This window comes from Anopheles nili, chromosome 2, assembly GCF_943737925.1.
Source record: "Anopheles nili chromosome 2, idAnoNiliSN_F5_01, whole genome shotgun sequence".
In the NCBI taxonomy this organism is placed as follows: Eukaryota; Metazoa; Arthropoda; class Insecta; order Diptera; family Culicidae; genus Anopheles; species Anopheles nili.
The window spans coordinates 39,396,204-39,406,006 of record NC_071291.1 but is presented as its reverse complement, the minus strand read 5'-3'; the positions used below and the strand labels follow the sequence as shown (position 1 = coordinate 39,406,006).

At 38.0% G+C, this 9,803-nt stretch overlaps 1 protein-coding gene across 1 annotated transcript; it reads left to right on the top strand.

Moving 5' to 3' along the window:
* Nucleotides 1–1,719: 1,719 nt before the first annotated feature.
* Nucleotides 1,720–8,499, top strand: LOC128722114 (uridine-cytidine kinase). Its single transcript, XM_053815947.1, has 7 exons — nt 1,720–1,824; nt 2,002–2,067; nt 2,154–2,490; nt 2,570–2,667; nt 2,731–2,779; nt 5,315–5,434; nt 7,716–8,499. Exons 1-7 carry the CDS (start codon nt 1,720–1,722, stop codon nt 7,790–7,792), a joined length of 852 nt encoding a protein of 283 aa, XP_053671922.1. The 3' UTR covers nt 7,793–8,499.
* Nucleotides 8,500–9,803: the final 1,304 nt, after the last annotated feature.

Sequence of the window (9,803 nt, the reverse complement as noted above, 5' to 3'; positions counted from 1 at the left end):
AACAGGCCAGTATGCTTGTCGGAGCCCCATCAAACGTGAGTTTGAGCATGGGGAAAGTACATCATTGGATAGATGCATGCAAGCTTTAACAGCCTGTTGGACTGGAATAGACAAATTTTAGCCGATCACTTCCAAATATCAAGCACGAAATGGGGGCGGATATTGATATTGTTGTCGAAAAAATGACGATAAACAACCCGAAAAAAAAATTCTACACTTTTGTTTTTGTAGTTTTGTCCATGACCTGCAGGATTTTATATTGATTAGAATGGATGTGTTTTCTGATCAACAATTGCATTCCAAGCAGCTTGAATCTGCAAACAAAATCAAACGATTTCAACGACCGGTAAGGAATGCTCACCGGCCTCGATAAAAATCTTTCTCTAATACTACCTTCCCTTGTTCCATAATCAACCAAAAGGCTTGATTTATGAAACATGATTCAACCACGCCAATTGTGACCGTGACACGTCCGTTGAGGCATTTCGCATCGTGCGTCTGCATTGACCGGTGTGGCGCGGCCACGAATTCGGCATTACAAAAAATTAGCCATGACACCCGATGCACGTCAAAATGACCTTAAGGCGGTCACGTGCTAGCACTCAATTGTTTCAGCCAGCATAAGAAAGCATGCTCACGAGTCAGTGCGAAAGTAGTCACCTTCGCCATTCCTCCGGCCGGTTTGCAGGGCCCCGAAATTGGAGCGTCGGTTTGACTAATCGTTTGGTTCATTAGGTCGGATTAGGTACGGGATTATCGGGACCGGAATGGAGGCTCTCTGTTTTCAGAACCAAAGAATAGGGACACGAACAACGACCTTCGAGGAGCGGATAAGATTAAAACATATTTCACGTATCATATTGACAGTCGAAAGTACGTTAATCTGGATTTTAACGCTCCTCCATCCCATTGCTCATCGTTCGAGCCAAACCGGAATAAACTCGCCCACTGGTAGTCCCACTTAATGGCAGAGTAACATTACATTCTACTTACATCTATACCGTCAAAACAGGATGTCGGTGCTGCCACTTTGGAGTGTGTTTAAAATTAATCTCTATACGAACAGGGTAGGTTCTTGATTAAAATCGTCCCCAAAATGCAGACGATTTTTTATACAATACTCTGAACGCTGGAGATCCAATTTACGTTAACCACGAAGGTGAGCATATAGATCTACAATGTTGGTGCAATACAGCATTTACCGTTGAACATGAGACCTATGTGGCAATGGAACGTGGTGATTAAAAAGTCAGCTGATGAAATAATTTAATCTCGATGATAGAGTTTTATATTTACCATAAAATCGTGTTACGATAATTAGTTAACAAAACTGTAATTTCATTAAAATCGTAGGTTTATACTTATTTTCTATACATCTTTGTATAAGAAAATTTAAAATAAACTTCGATAGAGCTTCCATATTGTTTATTACCAGTTTAACGACAAACTGCTTACAAAGCTTTGTTACAAACTGTAATAACGATTGTGTTCAGTTCATGTTTAAACGTGAGCCGTAAGCAATCGAATATAAACACAATTCAAAATGACAGTCGGAGATAGAAAACATAAATAAACACATGCTGTCATACGGAGAAGAAAAGAGCAGAAGGTAGTGTCAAAAATAGAAGAAAATTCTTATGCGCACTTCGCTCGTGTTTTTACGTACAGTTTACGATTTTCAGCGTGAAAATTTAGAAAAACCATCTTCATTCTATTGCGATGGGCGACGGAGACTGTGCAAGTGGCGGGCGACTTAACGGAAATGGTGATAGCGTTAAAACACCGTTTCTCATCGGTGTTGCTGGTGGTACGGCCAGCGGAAAGGTAAGTAGAAGCGTGCCACGGGATCGGTCAATTGATGCGCAGTCTGCGGTGAAAAGAAAAATATGTCCCGGCCTTGAAAATCGTTGCCAAAAATAGTCGTTTGTATTAGGCATACACAATCAATTTATGAAACATGCGCTCACAAGCGATGTACGTTCATCCATTCTCATCCCGCAGTCGACCGTATGCAAACGCATCATGGAGCAACTGGGTCAAGCTGATATGGACCATACGCAGCGGCAAGTGAGGAAAACAAACGTCCAAAAACTTTACGTAATCACTTGCTCACACTGCACAATGCATTTGTTTTCGTTTCCAATGGCGCATAGGTCGTCACAATCAGTCAAGATAGCTTCTACCGAGAACTGTCGGACGCGGAAAAGGCCCGTGCGGAACGAGGTCTATTCAACTTTGACCATCCGAGCGCTTTCAACGAAGATTTGATGCTAAAAACACTGCAGGATATATTGAATGGGAAAAAAGTTGAAATCAGCGAGTACGACTACCGAAGGAATGCCGTCTGCCCAGAGAAAAAAATCACCATCTACCCAGCAGACGTTGTGTTGTTTGAGGGAATATTGGTGTTTTACTTTCCCGCCATTCGGGATCTGTTTCACATGAAACTCTTTGTCGATACTGACTCGGACACAAGATTGGCCCGAAGAGGTAAAAATTCGTTTGATCTGCTCCAGCTAACGATACTATAATAATCCCATGTGATTTCTGATTCCTTCCCGCATTCCAGTTCCACGTGACATTAACGAACGTGGCCGAGACTTAGATCAGGTGCTAAATGCATACATGAACTTTGTAAAACCAGCGTTCGAAGAATTCTGCTCCCCGGTATAATGCCTTTGAACATTAATTATTGATACCATACTCACAAATCATTTGTTTCATTTTCAGACAAAAAAATTTGCCGATGTCGTTATACCCAGAGGAGCTGATAATACAGGTATATTGTGTATAAGAAGGGCGGGCTGTGAAAATTTTCTTTATATCATCCTTCTTTTGTTTGTCTACATTTTCTATCACTTTTCTATTTATTCTAATTCTTATCGTTGTACACATACTCGAAGCATTTTGTTTCCCTGTCTAGGTTAAGCTACTGCGATGCTTACAGTGCAATCGTGTCCAAGTTGATAAGTTGATAACTTTTAGCCAGTTTGTAAACGATTAATGCACAGATGCTTCCCTTATAAGATTGATTGATTCTTTTGTATAACTAAAGGTAATAACTACACAGTGTTACGTTAAATTTAGCTCTGTTATTTTGAAGTCATACAACGTATAAAACTATCACTTTCAAACTTAATCATAAACGAGTCTATCAATACTTTTTTTTGCTTTATAACAATAACATAATTTCTCCGAAAGTTGTTAACCAAATTTAGTACAAGCTCTCCAAAATTATGGTTATTCTTAATACCTGGTATAGTTGGGATAATTTTAACACGTTCAAATTATACTTTTTCACTTCATCTTTAACTCTTAAATTACTTCATCATTAACATTTGAATATTTACCTTTAAATTACGACGTTGTTTGTGGACGTGATCATCTTGTCGATCAGCGCGTGAAAACGTTGTTAACGCTACATCGAACGATGAAATTACGAATGGCTTGCCACGGATGCTTCTTTTATTTTTTATTGCTGATCTCTTTCTAACATTTTACAGTTGCGATCGATCTGATAGTACACCACATAAATGAGATCTTGCATCCAACTGGCGGATTCAACCAGAACGGGCATTAAATCCTGTGGAATCGTGTTGTAGCTCAATTTGGTCCTCCACAAATCTGCAGCTATCACCATACACCAGGGCCAGTGTAGTACTGGTCCCGCGTGTAACCGCTGCCCGAGGATCAAATCAATAGGCCATACCAAAGCACACCACAGTTGAATCAAACCAGTGCTCCTCATCTCACACACGATACGTTGTTTCATCCGGTTTAGCGACCGGCTGTACTAGTTTTTAAATGGAATATCAGCGTAACAACAGAAACCTCAGCATGCCAAATTCATGTTCCAAGCACTGCATGGCAGCTATTTTTATACAGCTTTTCAACGGGGATTAACAACTGAGCTAATCGTCCTTACAAAGCATTTATATTACTAATCAAGATAAAACCACTAACAAAACGGAAAATATGATGCCAATCGTTAGACTGATAAATACTAATTGACTTTCCTACGAGCGTTTACTAGTGCTTTTCACCAAATGGTCAAAATTTATTCCCGTAAAATGTATGTTTGAAATCATTTCTCCCGGAGATGCTTTGTGCAATAGTTGTTCATTCTGGCCTCAACTATCGATTGCGCTTCATTAAGTTGTCTACATATTGCCATGAATATTTTTTGTTGTTAGTTTGGTTAATACCAGTTACATCGATAAAGAAACCTTTTTCTAGCGCTTTATAAAAGAGTGCACTAGCTAATTCCTATTTCGACTATCATAACTACTTATCAACTTCCTTACACAACACATTTCAGCATGCCGCAATAGGTCTAATTTTGCATAGAGAGTTGTTTTATTTAATTTCCCTAAACCATTATTACTTTACTGCCGCTCGTACAGTACAGTTCGACTTTTACGTATTGCATAACATCTTCCATTTTTAACTTACTTTAAAACCTGTCCCGACATTCCTGATTCTGTTTGTTCATTTTTAACTGCTGTTAGTTTTGAAATTTGTTAAACATTCCCTCCTTTGTTTTTTTTTTGTTTGCGACATTGTCAATTTATCAAACCATAAAATCAAGATAGGAAAAAAAATATGAAATATTTTCAGTGAATAATTTTTTCAATTTAGATTTAAAATCAGCCAATTAAATTGCAGTTTCAAGTTTGCTAACTGTTCGTATACTGGATTGCCAGTTTTATAAATACCTTAGGATTCGTGCTCATCATTGATGAACTTGTTAGGCGCGTGTAAAAGTGTAGCATTTAAGGAAAACAAAACAGGAAAACGGAATTCATAACTAACCGATAATCGAATCTAATGGTGATCATACATCCAATATCCTTAAGACATGTTTCGTGTGTGGCACAATAAAGAGGACAATTTTCAAATACGTATACATCGGTACGTCTTATTTCATTTTGTTTTCGTATTCCTTTGGTTTAAATTCAAATGTTTTTCTTCGGTTCATCATGTTTTATTTAAATTGCAGCTGTTTATTTTAAATCTGTTGTTTCTATTTTATTAGTGATAATCTTAACACCTTTTTATTCAAACAAATGAAAGGTTTATTTCGTTATTCGTCTTGAAATACATTACACGGAATTTTTTCGACAGAAGCCAAAAATCACCAATTTAGAGAATTCAATTCAACTCAACTTCTGAATCTCTATTGAACTAAAACTCCTGCATAGTTTATATTACATTCATTTGTACATCATTCACATGCTTTTTCGGGGATTAATTATGCTTGTTATACACTTTGAAATGCATTAATAATATGAATGTTTTATTCTCTTACTTCTAGTGGCTATCGATCTGATTGTGCAGCACATTCGGGAATTTCTTAACAATCGCACCCGCAGTGACCACAGCCCTCATTTGGCCACATGCGGTACCAGTGCTCTGAATCTGGCTAATGGTAGAGGTAAGCCATCATTTAACGATACAGATCCGCACTATCGGCCTCACTGAGCACAGCGCAGGACAGCCGTTCATTGACCGTTCGGGGGTACACTCTACTTGTTTCCTTCCCCATGATACTAGAGAAATCAATTCTTGTAGACATCCCTGCCCGTGTCCTCTCACTGAAATGACATTTGTTCATCAAAGCCCTACACCAAAAGAACCGCGCAGAGATAAATATTTCTTTGCTCGCAAAACAAATAATTTATAAGTAATGTCACAGCCGATGGATTGACTACCATTAGTGATTAACGCTAGCTATGTTTTCGTCTGTTGAATTCCTCTAAACGTTAGTCGCAAGCAAGTTTAAAACGAGGGATTATAAGTAATACGAAAATAATTCAACTGAATAGCTAATTCACATAGTTGCTTGATATATGTAGCATTACATAACATTTATTTTGTTCGATGCATCACGTGAAACAATGTGCATAATACTTCGTTCCAGAATGTTTTAAGCTAACAAGCAACCGCAAATCATTCTGTTTCAAATCCATATTTCAAAAGCATTTCTTTGATGTTAAATATTTATTTCCGTGAAAAGCATTTCTGTTGCCTAAACTAGGAACCTAATTTACATAGATTAATGTTCCCATTCCGAATAAGCAACTTGAAAAGCTTCTTACAATTGAATGCTTAACCCAGTAGTTAATCAGTACGCGAATTTATCACATTGGTATTCTTTTTTCGACGCAAGTGACGGAAGTAATCTAATATTTCAGTGCACGCCATTTCCAGTTTGGGCGCTTAAATCAGCGGAAGACGCCAAATATTCAAAATATTATTGAATTGAAAACATGTATTGCCATAGTCATTAACATTTTCTTTATTTTCATGTTGCCTATATTCGTATATAGGAACTCAGAACTCCTATCATCTCTCTAAGAGACGCTTATTAAACAGCAACAGTAGAGTACTAATTCACATAACTCCAAATTGCATCACAATAGAAGTTGTTAGGCGTAAATTCAGTTTGTGGCCCGTAGAGTTGAACCTTTAAAAGTACGCTTGAAACTGTACAAGAAAACAACTAACAGACCAATGGATTTTAGTGTGATCGTCTATTAACATGTTGCTTAAGAGCTGTAGTAGAAATAATTTATCATATATTATGTTTAAACGGAAACTAGCCTTGTAGTTTTAATATTATGCTTTGTTATTTGTTTGTCTTAAATTTTTTTTTTTATTTTTTTTCTATGGTTCTTGTTTCATATCCTTACATAATGAATATTTTGTTTGCAGTCCCTGCATACTTTCTAACCTTGTGCGAAGTTTATATGATTAACTCTGTTTCGTTTCCTCTCTTTATATCGTATCTGATATTTCTAGTTCGTTACTTCGTGTTCCACTAGAACGCATATGTAAAACATTTATGAAAAGAGAAGCTTATACCAAAATTTGTAATGAAACCATTGCTACGGGTTATTGAACCAAACAAATAAATTACTAATAGAAGACAACAAAAGAAAAATTATAACTTTTAAATGGAACAAACTCAAACAGCAAGATGGAAATATACAGTTAGATTTATCGTAAAATTGATCCCAACGGAACACAGTACAACTGCATGGACACGAAGCAAACTGTTCCATAAATTGGCGCAAAGTAGACGATAATTTTCTTATGAATTCAAATTCAAAACCCCCTGCAACACCCATTCTCAATAGGGATCACGATGCGGAAGATTGAAATGTATTTTTTATTCCTTTGGGTAGTTAATGACAAATAAGGATATAAGGCTTCCATTGCATAGTAATCGAATGTGTGCTCACAAGCACAAATCGGGTCGATTTTAGTTTACGGGTGGTAATATTTCATTAATGTTAGCTTTACCACTATAAAAAGTTAATCAAGTGCCATTGCTAATTTTTGTTTTATTTTAGTTTTTGTTCCTTGATCTATATCCCTGTTATGTTCCCTTTTGTTATATACATTTTGACTCACGAAACGATCCCAATATTTATTTAAAAAAAAAGTTACTGACACGTTGCCTGGCTGTGCCTGTCTGTTAGACAAAAATCAGCATATGTCCATTGTCGAATGTTGGAGAGTATAATGTCAAATGTAGCTCTTATCAATATACTTTGAATTCAAAACAGTCCACTCTAATTCACCGCAACAGTCATGTTCAAATATTACTAAAAATCAAACGTAAGCTTACTTTCAATTAGATAGATCCGCGGGTGATTGTAATTACCATGAAATTTTTTTAAATATCTGTACCTGCTTTGTATTGTCCGCAGCTCAAGTTAATATGCAAATGATATCCCCTTCAATGATCAGTCGCCAGCTCTATTCGGTGATGTATGATTACAGTTGAACTGCAAGCTGGTAATAGTTGTATTTTGTAACACCGAGTTTGAAAAAGAGTGAAATGAGATAACATATAAAACAGAATTAAATTTTGAAGGAAAGCATATTCGAAGCATGTTTTAATTGGGAAATAACTTGTATAGAAAATTGACTACATATATCGGCAGTAAAAACAGAAGCCACTGGTGAATCGAAACTAAGGGTCATGTGGGATTCTTGCAGAGCGTACCCCACAAAGGTTCCCTCTTGGCCGTACAATAATCGTTGATGAGCAATATGTCTTTTACCATTAGGATAAATTATGTTGTATAGGATAGCTGACACAGTCAAGAAGACCGAATGGCTTCATGGTAGGCACTGTAGGCCGCATATAAGACACTTCTCAAGCTCAGAGGCTTCATAAGCTTTTGGTCAACGATGCGTGGTGATGCATTGGTGCAAAAGCAATACTGACAGGGACGTAATGTCCCAAATTATCAAATGGAAACATATTACTTGTGTAAAAAAATATATTTATTTTTTTTTATTTACACCGCACCTTGTGCGCTCGAAAACCAGAGATGATAAAAATCAGTTGAAATATTATTCAACATCAAACATTTTGCTGATAAGTTTACACTGATAATTTGAAATTTATGCGTAATGTACTGTTAGGCAAATTCAAAATTTTGGTTTTATTTTTATTATTGTTCAAGAATAAAGCACATTCGTCAAATTTAATTAGAATGTGTAATTTCTTTTTTATTTTAAAACAATACCACAAACATACAAAACATCTTTAATGAGTATTTTTGAATTTTTTGAAAATATAGTTTGTTTGACTGGGTATCGTACTTTTATCGAAATTAGATACACATCCGAAATATTCCTTCACTTTTAAAGTTATTTTTTCAAAGTTCGTTTAAAATTTAATTTATACCACGACCTCTACAAGCAGTGGTAACTCTGTACCGCACTGAGCTGAATTACTCAACTGATCTAGATAAAATAATATGCGCTGACAGTAGCACCCTTTAACGGATTTTAAAACAACTGATAAATAGTTAGGGATGTTCTTAATTATTAAGACAAATATTTGCTTTCGTTTATAGAGGCATTAATGTTCGTATTTTACTCTACATTTCCTGAACATCGTAATAAAATATCTCACTTAAATTCGAACAATTTGCCACGGTCTCCATTAGCAGCCCATACTGTAGGTTTTCACCTGTTCTCACGACTACACTCTCGAGTCGCCTTCGCATACCTGTAGTTTATAGCAACGGTGGCATCGGGTTGGGCTCATTTGTTTGGCTCGTGGTTGGTTTGTTGTGTTTTGCGTCGGTCGGAGGCTCCCTGCACGGTTCTTCATCATAAGCACGACGTGCAGTACCAGCTTCGCCGTCCACTAATCATCAACGGAGCCCTCGACACGTCACAGAGTGTGCAAATTCACCTGCATGCGGTTTCACGTAGCAGTGCGATTAGAATCCCAGCAACCGGGGTGAAGCCTTCGCCACCAACACACTCACCCACAGTCAGCATCATCTGCGCACGGCGAACAGCATTAGCCACCGTCACGCTGTCGTCGCCATTGTCTCACCCGGTTGTCATGGTGTTGGGACGCCCAATCGCGCCCGTCAGCGTCGTGTGGGCTTTCCGCAACCGCGGCGCGTTCGTGTGCGCCAGTTGAGTTCAAAGCTTGGTCGCGTACGGACGGTGTACCGGTGTCCGTCCCCAGCTGTTTCCACGCGGCCGGGCTTGACCGCTCGGTAAAAATAACCTCCCTCTCCGGGTCTTTGTATGTATTGTGTGTATGTGCGCGCTTGGAGTCTGCCTGTTTGTTTAGTTTAAAATCGCCGTGCTTTTGTGTGTACGCTGGATGTGTGAAGCCGTTGTACGTGTGCCACCGGTTGAGGAGTGTTTCTAGCCGTAGGGCAAGTGCACGACCCCATGTACGCCCCCTCTCTAATACGCGCGCATGTCATGAGCGTATTGCGATAAAATTTTGCGTGCGTACCACCTCGCCTACTGTGCCT